This window comes from Anas acuta, chromosome 1 (genome assembly GCF_963932015.1).
Source record: "Anas acuta chromosome 1, bAnaAcu1.1, whole genome shotgun sequence".
Classification (NCBI taxonomy): Eukaryota; Metazoa; Chordata; class Aves; order Anseriformes; family Anatidae; genus Anas; species Anas acuta.
In genome coordinates this window covers 64,238,226-64,252,259 of record NC_088979.1, presented here as the reverse complement: position 1 = coordinate 64,252,259, position 14,034 = coordinate 64,238,226, and the positions used below count along the sequence as shown (strand labels likewise).

The 14,034-nt window shown below is 42.5% G+C and overlaps 1 protein-coding gene across 3 annotated transcripts in view; it reads left to right on the top strand.

Annotated features, from left to right (window-relative positions):
* Nucleotides 1–11,511, top strand: part of NCK2 (NCK adaptor protein 2) — an 82,834-nt gene extending 71,323 nt beyond the window's left edge. For 2 of the 3 annotated variants that reach the window (XM_068679648.1, XM_068679663.1), the window contains 2 exons: nucleotides 2,038–2,759; nucleotides 10,139–11,511. In XM_068679648.1, coding sequence (XP_068535749.1) covers nucleotides 2,038–2,759; nucleotides 10,139–10,333 — 917 coding nt within the window. In that variant the 3' untranslated portion in view covers nucleotides 10,334–11,511. Of the gene's footprint in view, nucleotides 1–1,509; nucleotides 1,580–2,037; nucleotides 2,760–10,138 lie in introns of those variants that run through there. The other variant, XM_068679659.1, reaches the window with a different exon arrangement.
* The last annotated feature ends 2,523 nt before the right edge of the window (nucleotides 11,512–14,034 follow it).

Sequence of the window (14,034 nt, the reverse complement as noted above, 5' to 3'; positions counted from 1 at the left end):
CCTTTTTTCACTTTATTAGTTCTCCTGCCATAACCCGAGGTATGGTGCTGCACATCTCCCTTATAAAGCTCATCAAAGCCTAAGCTTTTAATTGAAAACGTTCAATGTTAGCACAGGGCTTTATGTGGGATGGATCTGTTGAGATGCAGTTGCTTGTTTTGCATGAGGTTGTGACAAGGATTTCCTAACTAAACACCCCTCAAGTTATGTTTGATTATGTTACCCCAACTTAATGCCCCACAGTTGTGCTATTACACCTCCTTGCCTTTTGGTTGAAAATGCTCTCTGAACTGATGAAAAATTTCACTCTTGGCAGAGATCTGCCCCTGGCCAATTTCCGATTAGGGCTCGCTTGGAGTAAAGGCGCCGTTTTCCTGCGATTGTCTCCCCCAGCACAATAAGTGGGTCGCTGTCATTTTGCCCGAAAGGGCAGCCACCGGCTCTCAGCTCCAATTATCTGCTCAGAATTACATTAGGATGTAAGCAGGCTCCAACAGGAAGCAAGGAACTGCTCGGGAAGGTCAGGAAACTCTTTAGGATCATCGTCATTTTCTGCCGTCTTCCGAGATGTTAAGGCTGGGAGTTAACATGGTTAGCACTTACAGCAGGCACTACATTTGTGGTCACGTCTCCACTGTTGGTGTGTGGTGTTTGGCTAAACCTGTGAAATATGCCTGATAGTTTCAATTGCTCTAAACAAAACAAAAAAAAAATAGTTTTGCAGAATTTATTTATTGTATGCCAGCTCCAAAGTGATCTGGCAGTTGGACTTGGATCTCCGCAGGTCCCTTCCAAATGAGCTATTCTGCTCTGTAAGTGTGGACATGTATATATAGAAATATAAAATGCACACGCTCTTCAGCAGTGGCATGGCCCGATTTAACTGGCCCCGAATTGCTAAAACAAAATTGCATGCATCTCCTTCCAGTGAGATTATTTAAAGAAACAAAAGTCCTGTCCTTTTCATGCAGTCTTCCATAATCAGTTTGCATTCATCGCCTCTCAAGTGAGTCTCTCTTCTCCCGGCAAGGATCTCGAAGCACGAAGAAAAGTACAAAAGCCCTGATTTCTGTGTTGATTTTTTGTTGCGTTCTGTCCAAGGCATGACATTTCGGGTGTTGCTTGGTTTGTGATTTAATGAGATTTCATCTTTTGTATTTATCTTCTCAACTTTTAGAGCTGGGTTTCAGGCTACTTTACTCACTTTATCTCTCTGTTTATATATAAGCTGTTAAGCAGTCCTTGCTGCAAAAGTTGGGAAGTGAATTGTGCAGCCCTCCTTCCGTATGTAAACTTACATTAGCGTGGCCCCTAAAGAAAAGTTACGTGTTTAATGATACTGGTGTTTATCCTGTGTTGTATTTCATGCTGTAATTGAAGCCACAAGTGTTATGGGGGAACTTGCACATTGTAGGAGGAGCGTACCCAAATAGTCACCTTCACTGTGAGGTCTGCACTTCTACCATACGTGGCTGGGCTTTGGAGGAGGATGCGAAGGATTCACAAGAGGGCTTGCAGCTGGACATGGTCGCAGCTGTAGCTGCCTGGGGACTGAAGCAAAGAATGAAGAAAGCAGAACGTAATCTGTAGAGAAATGAAAGTTTTATCGCTCTCCTCGTTTATTTTTGCAGAGGGTTTTTGTTTTCCTGTTTTGCTTGAGCCAGATTAAAGCTATCACTGAAATGAAAAGGCATGATCAGTTGACTGGGTTGTTAGATATAACACCAAGCTATGCAAAGCTTCCAGTGATTCATAATGTTCATAATGAAGAAAGTATGTGTTTTAAAGTGTGTGTTAAGGCTCTGGTGCTGTCGGGAAGGGAAGAGAGCGATTTTAATGCCAGTTGCACCATGCCTAATGGTGTGTAAGCTTGATGTTAAAGATTATCTCTCAAACGTGTTGACGTTTCCTGACTGTCTGCAGGGTTGGAAATGAGCTCTCCGATACCGAGATGAGATGCGGAGTGACGCAGGAGCCGTCCGCGGCATGGGGAGGACGCTGAGTGACCGCTTCACGCTTCTGTCTTTTCTTTAACAGGCTTGGGAAAAACGAAGAGGAAGACGAGCGCGCGCGACGCCTCGCCCACTCCCAGCACCGATGCGGAGTACCCGTCCAACGGCAGCAGCGCGGACCGCATCTACGACCTCAACATTCCCGCCTACGTCAAGTTCGCCTACGTGGCGGAGAGAGAGGATGAACTGTCCCTCGTCAAGGGGTCCCGGGTCATCGTCATGGAGAAGTGCAGCGACGGCTGGTGGAGAGGGAGCTACAACGGGCAGATCGGCTGGTTTCCTTCGAACTATGTGGTGGAGGAAGTTGAGGAGGCCACTGCAGATTCACCGAGCTTCCTGAGCTTGAGGAAAGGCGCTTCCATGAGTAACGGCCAGGGCACCAAAGTTCTCCACGTTGTTCAGACACTGTACCCATTCAGCTCCGTCACAGAAGAAGAGCTCAATTTTGAAAAAGGGGAAACAATGGAAGTCATTGAAAAGCCAGAAAACGACCCAGAATGGTGGAAATGTAAAAATTCCAGAGGGCAAATTGGTCTTGTTCCTAAAAACTATGTAGTAATCGTTAGCGATGGTCCCACCATTAACACTTCCCATCCACCTCAGATAAGCTACACGGGACCATCTTCCACCGGACGATTTGCTGGAAGAGAGTGGTATTATGGGAATGTTACCCGACATCAAGCAGAATGTGCCCTAAATGAGAGGGGAGTGGAAGGAGACTTCCTTGTTAGAGATAGTGAATCCTCGGTAAGTGCTGTTCGGCGCCGCGGTCTTTGTAAGACATAATTTTTGGCTTAACAGCTGTGGAAGCTCATAATGACCATTTCCCTAAAAAAAAAAAAAAAAAAAAAGGGGGGGGGGGGCTTTTAATCCATAAAGAAACAAGCAATGCTTCGCTGCTACAAACTGATGCGTGTACTGAGTGCGAGAATCAGTCTCTCACAGAAATTCAGTGACATTTACACTGAAATTTAACAGCTACGGACTGTATTATCCAGGGCTTCTTAATTAGCAGACAAGAAACTAGATATTTAAAGCTTCCATCCGACTTTTCCTGTGTTCCTCATATGCAGTCCTTCTGAAATTTACGGCACTCCCAAGGAAAAAAATAAGATCTTGCAAATTGCAAATTTAGTATTTAATTTGAATTTAAAGGCAATTTAAAATGGGATGTTTGCATTGATCAGTTTTGTTTTGCCTTTAATTAACATAGGTTAATAGTGTAGGTTATATAAACTATTGATTAAAAACATTTTCATGTGTTTCTGCTCTACTTAGATGATTTAGGTTGTAATAGGATAAAATTATTATTGTATCTAACTGTTAAGATTATGATGCGCAACAAAAAAGGCCAAGTGAGTAGCTCGTATTACTTGGAAGTTGAGCCTTGATGACATCAGAGGGATGTAAGTAATGCTGATTAGGGATTAGTATAATTCTGAAAGTTCAAATTTAAAGTTAGACTGAAAGGCCTTTCATGTACGCTGAAGCCAGGGAAAGCATAGTTAAAGCACCCACAATTTAATTATCCCTTTGCTGTGATTTTTAAAAGATGACAGGTTTTGATAATTCCCAAACAAACACCTTTCTAACACTCCATTTATCTTCAAAATAATCTATTTTTGTAATCTTAATTTGGGATCTGGGCTTCTCAGCATTCATCGCTTCAACTGTAGGACCATTATTCCATGAGGACAAATTGTTTCATACCTAAGTATTTAGCTGCTTCAGGTCTAAAAATTTGAAATCAATACAGTTATATCCGCTCAGCCTTTTAATTTGAGGGGATACAGCTGCCAAAATATAGGAGGCTACAGACATCTATCTTTATGCTATAGTTGTTGCAAGTTTCCCCCCTATTGTGGGTTGTGCTGGTTGGCAGCGCGGGTTGCAAATAAAAATTAAAGCAGCGTCAACTGCCTTGAACTTAATTTAAAGCGGAGTCAACTTCTTGGCTCCGCTGTGTCTTCAGGAGACTGTATTGATTGCATAAATCACCTGTGGTTAGAACTGGTGGTAGTCTTTATCATAAGTGCCTGTGAACGGAGGAGAAGCTGCTCCCGTGGAGTGTTCCTCACAGAAGTGATTTCATTAACCAGTCAATAGGACGCGGTGGCATCGCTGTGGCGTGAGACGAAGAACAGGCTCTGAGTAACAGGGAGAAAGATGCTTGAGCTCAAATCTGCAAGTAAAGATCCTTTTGGTTCTCGATATATTCTGAAGCATATTTCACATCTTTCACTCGCTGATTTTGTTCTCAAATTATAACTTCTACTACTCCAAAAAGGTCCCAGGATGAAGTCAAAATTTCAGGTAGTACTGAGGCAGGTTGAGACAGGTAGCACACATTTCATCCCCTCATAATAAGACTTCTTTCCCCTCCTTAAATAAACTAAAAGGCAGCTTTCTAGTCCAGGGGAATATCTTCTGAATTAACAGAGCCTGTATTTTTAATATAACAACTAAAATTTGGAATTGGCTAGCATGTTGGCTCCTGGCGAGAGAGATGAACAGAGGCTTCTAGTGATGGTAGAAAAACAGCTTAAAGACAAAGAAATTGTTCTGTAGAATATTCTAAATCCAAATGAAACAATGCTTTCTGATTTCAGAAAAACATTGGTATTTCACCATTACTGTTTCTTTATTTCCTGAAATTTTGACATTGTATTGATGAAAATAGAAATCTGTAACATTCCAGTTTTTCTGGACAGAGAAAACTGTCTGAGTAAGTTTCAGGCATCATTTCTCAATTGATTTTCTCTGCAGCAGACAGGTAGCTGTCAGACTACTACTTTCTTTTGAAGCTCTCTTGTTGAGTTCCTATTAGTTAACTGTAATCACAAAATGAAGACAAATGCAAGTAAATCAGGGGAGACCGGGGGAAAAACAGGTTAAATGAAAATAAATCAGAGGAGATCCAGAAGGGAGGGAAAAAAAGAAATTTAGAAAACATGACTTATGAACAGAGGCTGACAGAACAGGGTTTGTTTAGCCAACAAGAGTGAGATAGGGCACAGAGTTTTCCAAACTGGCAAGCTACTGGAGGATGCTGGTGAGCATAAATTGGTCTGCAGAAGTCCTGATGTCCCTTCAGCCCAGCACCCTGACTGCCAGGTCTGCCTGTCCAGCAGATGGAGGCCGACTTTCAGATCCGGATGCTGCATTTTGGGTTACCCTGGCTGGTAGTGGCCAATGCTCTTGGACAGTTTGAAGATGGATGCATTGCTTAAAATACAGAAATGCTCACCCATTTCTCGGTGTGTGCTGTGTCACACTGGCCGCTACGTTACACTTCATTTCCTTGTGCGTAGCAGCCTACATCCTGAGTAAACTAATTTCCTTGAAAGGACACAGCAACCTTTTAATTTAACATGGCATTGTAACACTGAACACACTGGTGTTCAAAGCATTTCCAGACTTGTTCTCTTCTTTGTTACTGGGGAAATCGTTGCTTTGTGAGGCAAAAGATTCATTCAGACTGCGGTGTTCCCAGCATCTAACACCTCTGGGAATCCCAGAGAGTTTACTCCGTTCACATTACAGCAAGGTTTTTTTACACAAAGTAAGAAATAATCTGATTTGAAGAACTCATCTTTTTTCTTTTTCCAATCTTGATCTGGTCTTGCAGATCCTGAACGTGGCTCTTTTAAGCAATGAGAGGCTTTGTAGTTAGGCATGAAGCTGCCTGCTTTCTTGTGATGGTGCTTGGGACTTTCAATTTTTGTTAGGTTTAAAGAAATATTTTACTATATCCCAAGATTTTTTCTGCCCTAATCTTTTATGTATGTTATATTATCATGTCATTTCTTAATGTACATTAATTAGAAAAGTCTGCCAGATTGTTTTCATTTTTCTGTAAGTACCAGGAATCATCTAATAAGCTAATGGATGCACTCGATAGCATCAGGGGAAATCTCACTGAGAAGGACAGGGCTGAGCAGAAGGAAGTTGTTGGCTCTCCCTTTGCTCCATCTTCTACCAGATCAGTGCTTCCCCTGACATTAAAGCTGAAGGTATAGGGTTTTTCCCTTTCTGAAGAGGCCCATAGATAAACGTGAGTCATCCTGGTGTTCTTGTGCCTGATCTTTATAATAACATAACATAATTACAGGAAGTCTTTCTTAGATTTTTTTTTTTGAGTTCTGTGCTTGCTGCTAGCTATGAGGAGCTCTGTTTGGATAGGTGAGGGTTTATGTTCTTCTGCATTCCCCTGAGTGAGCAGGAGACTGTCATTTTTTTCCATTTAAAACTTGACTCTATGCAATATTTTACAATATTTCTCTAGATTTGACTTACCAGGTGTTTGCCTCCCAGCCAGATTCCTTTAACCAAAACTGCTGTCCTCGGTTGTGCTCAGATCTAAGGGGTGCTGCTGCACTGGAGAATACCCTGAGATGAACTCTTGGGCAGTCTGATTATCTTCATTAATTACGAAATGCTATTATTAGAATCACAAACCTGTTTGAACCATTTAAGCCCGCAGTTTATGTAACAGGCACAGTTACCTGCTGCTGAGATTTCTGCCAGCTCTGGTACACGGAGGTAATGTCACCTTAGCTTTTGGTGTGGAGACTGAGGCAGGGCACAGAAGATGGCTTTATTTGTGCTTCCTGTTGCAGGCTGCTCAGCCGATTTAAGAAAATAAAAGGTTTGTCTCTTCTAAGTAGCACTCTTTAACAACTAAGGCAGATTTAATCTCTGCAGAGTCTCTGTAGAGCCACTTTTTACCCATTCTGAATTGCAAGGAGTCAGGTTTGTGCTTTCACTGCAGCACGTGCACAAGACAACGTCTGGGCTGATCCTTTTGGATGGGTGATAGCTGTGCTTTGAAGATCCAGGACTTGGGTTCTGCTGGGAGAGGAGCAAATCTGGAAGGAAGATCCTACTGCTGCCCTGAGGTCCGAAGGGAGCTTCTGCCAGCACTTGCGGGCTCCTTGGGCTCTGCTGCGGCTGGGCCTGAAATTGTGCAGGGCCCCCAGAGAGGCAGGGCTGCTTCCTAGCGACAGCAGAGGACCGAGGCGTTGGCTGGGAGCTTGTATGCTTTTTGAGGTGCTAATTCGGTAGCATTTGGGGTGTCCCGTGTTATTATCCTAGAGTCTGAATCCTGCCAGTGTCAGGTAGAAGCGATGAAACGCGGCAGCTGTTCAAAACCTGCAGCACTTGCCGTGCTCCGTGACATGCTGTGATTGACAACTGCAGCAGAGAGATGGAGGGAGTCTAGCTTTCAAACAGGCTCGAGGATATATCCCAGTGGTTTATTTCAGTGAAAGAGCAGGAATTTTATTAGGACTGCGTTTGAAACTGATGGAGCTGGTTCACGTTTCCTACCTGTGTAACATTTACTTGAGGCCATGGTGGATGTTACAGAAAGAAGAAAGGTATTTGTGTGTATCTGAATAGGACGGGAGGGGTAGATAAGCAAAGTCTAAACCCTCCCAGATTGTTTTTTCCAGCCTTGCCACAGACCTTTGAGCTATGACTTGCTTTTTTTTTTTTTTTTTTTTTTAATGTCTATGTGACTGAATTAGGAGGAGGAGCGAGGGAAACCTGGGCTTGTAACGTGAAGGAGCTGGGGAGCAGGCTCACGGATTAACCTGCAAAATGAGAAAATCTTCCATGGAGGGAAAGGTGGTGCTAGGTGAAAATGGACTGAATGGGAAAGTTAAGGGATGGGATCAGTAAAAGGCTTTCAGAACGGGGTATTTTCCCAGCGTCACCACTTAGGATAAAAGTGTCTTGTTTGATTCTCAAATGGAGATTTTACAATCTCCTGCTTTGCTTTGTTTTCCCTTGTAAGACCAACGAAGTAAAATAAAGGAACATTTTCCTGCCTGATGCCTCCTACATGCACCAGCAGCCTGTTGTTGCCTTAATCCTTAAGCAAGAGTTAAAATAAAGGTTTCTGAAAGAACATGAGAAATTTTACACCTGGACTGAGGAGCTGCAAACGCGTAACAGCTGATCTTCAACAGTCTGTGGTAGGAATCGATTTAACTTCAGGTCTAGGTCTCCCCAGTGATGACAGTTGAACAATATTCCCAGGTTCCCTGCCACGGGGCTGTGCTCTGCACTTCTGTTGCATTGTCATCAGGAGCCCCGTAGCTCGCAGGGATTGAAGCTTAACTTCTGATGCGCCTTTGTTCAGCGTGCGTGAGGCTTTTAGCCCTGGAAAAGTTCGTGTGCAAACATCCGAATGGAGCAATTAATTGAAGAGGGAGAAGGGAGAAAAAAAATTGGCCAGCAGTTGAAACAAAATAGCTTAAACAGTAAATAAAATAAACAGGCTTGGAGCAGATCCAAGGAGGACAGCAGGGAACCGATTCAAGCTGCATCGAACCAGCATACTTTGGAACAGCAGTGTTAAAAGCACTACTTGATCTGCAGATTTTTTTTCTTTTTTTCTTTTTTTTTTTTTTTGAGATAATCTTTTTAATCATTTTGCATATTTGTTACAGTGGGAAAGTACCAAAATAAAAGGAAACGCAAGGCCCGGGTGCTTTTGCTGTTTGTTCTCGTATCCTAATTGGAGGCCAAGAAGGGGTTTCGGGGCTTTTGCAACAGCTGTTCAGGCTCCTCCATCTCCTCGCACCGGATGATGACTCTCAAAAGAGTTAGATCAGCCTTTCCGCTATTTTAAAAATTAAATTAGGGGATGAAAAGAGCAACTTTGTAACATATATTCCGGGAAAAAAAATCAGCAATAACGATATCTTCTCTTTATGCACGAATCTAATTAGCATCTCAGAGGCTGGGAAGAATGGACAGCAGTTCGGGAGGACATTCATTCATTAAAGTGCACAACCAAAATGGCAGGAAATGGGTTTAACATGTTGTGCAGGCCACCTCACAAAGATCTGAGCCTGGGAGAGAGGTCTAGGGGCTGCTCCAGCACCTCTCTGTCAGTGCTGCGACCTTGCAGGGCTAAAGGCTACGATTCGTAGCGAGTGCAAGGAAGTTGGAGAACCCCATACTGTTAGCATACTGGAAACAACTGCTCGGTTAGAAAACATTACAGATTTGTGAAGCACAAAATGATTATTTTGGTTTTTAACCGTTGTCATAAAGACTTTTCCTGTTTCTAACACCAAACAAAGCATGGTTTTGGTTCAGGTTATGAACTTCCATTTTAAATGAGGGCCCTCCAGCTGCTGGTTTTCCTCTGACATAGGATCACCGTCAGAAGCACCAGCATCCCAGGGCTTGCTCAGAGCTTCGTGAGTGTGCACACCTCTGCTTCAGCCCCAAGCAGCGGTGCTGAGAGCCTCATGGGCCTCGTTCTGCCTGGGCGAGGGTGCTGAGCAGGGTGGGAGCCGGGGAGCTGTCACCTTCCTCCCCTTCTGCCTCTGAGTGTGGTGCAGCAAGGGGAAGGGTCTCGTCCCTTCTCCTCCTTAAAGCAACCTGTTGTGAAGACCTAAGAAATTTACCGTGCGAAATTACTCCGTTCTGGATAATTTAATTAGTGCTGAAACTTTGTCTTCTGCGGGTGGGGGCTTGACGGTGCGTTTCGTGTTTTAATTCTGGAGCTTTATCGTCTTAAGAAAAAGGTGTGCTCAGTAGGAGAAATTATTTCTCATACATGTGGTGATGAAGATAAAAGGTGCCTTTTTTTTAATTCTTTTGCAATACAAAGCAAGAACGGCCCTCTAGTGGTCACGGATTTAAAAAAAAATAAAAAAATAAGAAGTGATAGTGGGATTTTCTTCACCTCACCCAAGCAATATTGCAATAATTGGTCTCTCCAGGGCACTCTAACTAGCAAAGAAACCAAAATGATGAAAGTTTTTTCTCTTCTGCTTGACATTCTCGTGCTTCTAGATGGAGGAACTAAGATAATTTTTGCAATTTAGTCAGGTAATTGGCAACTTCAGACTGTGCATCTGGGGAGCTTTCACTTAACTGACTTAACTGTGCATGTTAATAACAATGGCAATTATTTATTGAATAATAGACTATCGGGTTTCTTAAGTAGCTAAAGCACTGAGCTGTGGAGCACAAAGGCTAGCATAAATTACACCATCAGCTATATTACACGGTTTGTTCCCGAAACAGCAAAATCGTGCCTTCTTTTTGTTGACTTTTGTGTAATCCTCTGTTTCTTTTCTTTTTTTTTGAATTCTTCTCAACAGCCCAGTGACTTCTCGGTATCTCTAAAGGCATCGGGGAAGAACAAACATTTCAAGGTGCAGCTCGTGGACAATGTCTATTGTATTGGGCAGCGTCGCTTTAATACTATGGATGAGTTGGTGGAACACTACAAAAAGGCTCCCATCTTCACCAGTGAACACGGGGAAAAGCTATATCTTGTGAAAGCACTTCAGTGACGTTGAAGATGGACTCGGCCGCCCAGGCCTCTTCTAACTTCCAAGCCTTAGGTCCTAAATTCACTTTTATAGAGCAGAGCAATATCTGAAGCAGGCTTAAGGAGTAGGCTCTTTCCAACGTGTTTGCTCTGTTGGTTGTTATTTGTCCTTTTTCGTTTGCCTACCTTTGTGTTTCAGTTCTGTCCATCTCAGATCCCCTCCTTTCAGGTCGAGCCCTTCACCAGGTGGCTGTTGCCAGCGCTCGCCTCCGGGAGCGAGTTCTGAACCCCCCTCCTCTGCCTGTGTACGTTTACGGAGGTAGCTTGGATGAAGGAGGGGGGTTTGCAATTCAACCCAGTGTTACCCCCTTCCAGCGGCTCCCGCAGACAGAACTCTTCGCTGAGAGACACCGGGCACAGCTTGAATGCACTGAGGCTGCAGCTGAGTGAGTGAGACGCAGTAGACATGACGGTTGTGGCTGTGAGTTCTGTAGCTCTTTTGCTTCCCATATTACAGAAACTCCTAGCTCCTAGAAGCACTCTTTACACTGTACTCTGCTATTACATTGCCTCTCTGACTCTTCGCAAAGAGTACACTAATTAAAAGCGTTTTGTAATAGTACTTCCTAAACTACTATGGTAAGATTGTAGTAAAAGAAAACTATCTAGTGTATTTTGGTCTGTAATTGCAACAAAGAGAAATTTTATTTGAAAGTTGATTACTAGAGAAAGAATCATTGAAATGTAAAGACTGAATGTTTTGGTAATCTACAACCAAATGTGCCATCCACATAATGCTTTTTCCTCTTGCCCTTCTGCTTGTTTGAATTAAACAATTATGTATTTAATTCTCAAAGTAATATGTATCTGTAGCTGATTGTTGACACTAATACAGAAGATTAATAAAAAAAAAATGATCTTGGGCTGGGTGGGGCGGGCTACCAACACTATATATATATTTGCTTTACAGAAAGAAATCTTCAGGTTTTACAGAGGATGGTGTGATTGGTAGGAAGAGACACACAGAATGTTTATGAAGAAAATGCATTTCTCTCTTTTCTTTACATTTAAACTCCTTTATGGTTTAAATATACAGTCTTTAGATGGCACACTCCTGAGACTGAAGAAGGGGATCTTAGGATCTCCTAAATCTTGCATACTCAGTTTTTTGGATATTGTAATAAAAAAGGTATTATGTCACGATGGAGTACTGCATTTATCCTTGGGTGGTAGTCCCGATATTCCTTTAGTAAGGTGAACTGGAGTAAAGTCTGAGTTTGTTTCTCTTGGAATTTGTGTGACATAAAACAAAAAAAATTGCCACCGTGGAGTACAGTTTGACACAAGGCAGCATCTAATGACCTCCATGCTCATTCTTTCTGTGACAAGTCTGTTCATAGCTTTAATGAAAACTGCAAGAGGGAGATGTTTTCTAGTACATTTTCTCGATTAAAACACGTTCCTTACAGATTTTATATTTCAGCCAGTAGTATTATGTGCACAGCTGCAGCATAGGAAGAGCAGACACCAGCCTGCTGTGGTGCAAACCATACCACTGCCAGGAGACCACACTGGTACCTCTGGGAGTGCCATCACCCTCTTGCTCAGCCCTGGCAGGCAGGTACAATTTGTCAAGTTCTACATGCATATTATTTACCCAATGCTCTTGAAATCTTGTTTCTGTAAGATTATCCAAAATAACAACTGTAGTTTTCTTTTTTTGTGTTAAGTAAAAACTGGGCACTGAAACTCCTGCTTGGTCCAGCCTCGTGAAGGAAAGCAGGGATTCAGGGCAGCCCAGAACAGTCGTGTGTTATTCTGGCAAGCACTACCTATGGCCGTGTTCTGGGAACAGAGCAGCTTTCCTTGGGGAGTTGGTGAGAAGCGCCAGTTGTTTACAGTCTGCTTGCAGAAGGACAGCACAGTGGCTTCCTTCTGAATCTTCACAAGTGAATTCTGCAGAGAAGGTAGTTTTTTTTGCTATCTAACATCTAGTTCTTTATTTAGGTAAATCTAAGCGTGTACCTTGAGCATGGCAGTGATGTTATGAAAGTCAATTATACACTTGCTATGTTGTTGTCTTTTAAACAAACAAAAAATCCACTTTTTTTTTTCTAGCTTCTTTATACAAGCTCTGGTAGTTCCTAACTCCTTTCTAGTCTTGCTAACTTAGAACTAAATCAAATAGACTTCCAAGTGAAGCTTTTAGCGTATGCTTTATGCTTTGAGGGTTTTTTAATCTTGTTGAATTTTGTTTGTTTTTTCACCTGGTGCCTTGTGAAGAGCTTCTGTGTATAGAGGTGCAAATTGTTGAAGTATTTTGTTTTGGAAGCAGTTAGTTAATTTATGACCCAGCACTGTGAACGACTAGCTCAAATTATTATTTTTTTTTGAAACAAGCTTCATCTTGTTTTTGCCCACGCTGTATTTAATCAACATGCTGTCTATTCAGCGAGCTCATTAATAGGTCTTCAGTCGTTCCCAGTCTTTGCTAATTAAGATAGGTTTCTGCAAGTTTTGCTGCCTTTTTGACCTCATTCTCTGGATTGGGCCTTAAGCATTAAAAATCTTCAGTGGTAACAGCTTAATAAAGGTGTAGTATGACATGGATTTTTTCCCCCCTCATTTTCTACCTCCCTTTCCTATCTTTTGACAAAACTGCACTCCTGGTTTTTGACTACTTAAAGCCTCTTTGCCAAACCTAGGGCCTGGTTTTGTAAGATTATAGGAATTGTGGTTAACTGAGTTTCTTCAACTGCAGATTTCATTAAAGGCTCAAATAATTTCTGACGACAAAAAGTGGTCAAATCCTGTCACCTCTGAACTTGCACATCCTTGCTCTTCAATTCTGTAGTACTCTTTTCCTAAGGATGTTATATTTAAAGGATGCTGTGGTTACTGTTCTTCCTAAACATCTTAGTCCTTGGTCTAAGCTTTTATGCTGTGGAGTCTTACAAAAGTATGTGTATACACAAAGTTTCCAGATGGGTGTGGAGTAGGGCCTGGCTATCACCAGTGCTTTGTTTTATTTTTGGAGGGAAGACAAAGAGATGTTTTGCTTCTATTTTCTGGCCGCTTTGGAGGTGTGTGTGTAGCTCGGAGCTGGTGCTGGTTGTCAAAGTGCTTCCGCTGCCATACTGCTGTTACTGATGGTGGTATTTGGCCAAAGAGCTGGGAGAGCTTCAGGATTTACTCTGTTTTGCAGATGAATGCACACAAGCTTCTCCTTAGACCCCAAGCCAGGCAGTTTCTAGCCAGCTCCAGACTGGAAGAAGCGTGAGCCTGGAGCACGCCGCTGAGTCTCAGCCCACAAGGCTTGAGGAGAAGTACAGCAGAAACTGTTTTAAGACAGCTCTGCAGCTTTCAGCTGATTTAGGGTGTCTGTCAGCAAAATACGACACAGTTCGGTTCCAGATAGCCACGGCTGACCTGATTCAGTTCTGAGGTAGTCACACAGCAGTTGCAGGCAGATTACTGAAGGATTAAGCGAAGGAGGAACCAAGAGCATGCCAGGTAAACTGACTTTGGTCCAACTGTACTGTAAAAGCAAAGGGTTTGCTTAGCCTTCCCTTTTGGGAGAGAAGAGGTGGTTGGGTAATTAACATGAATATGGACTGTATGAATGGACTATAAAGTCATGGTCTTTAATAATTCTATTTAGTGTTTTCTCAGATTTATTTATCTTACAAATTTGTCTGAAATTTTAAGTTTACAGTTGTTCTT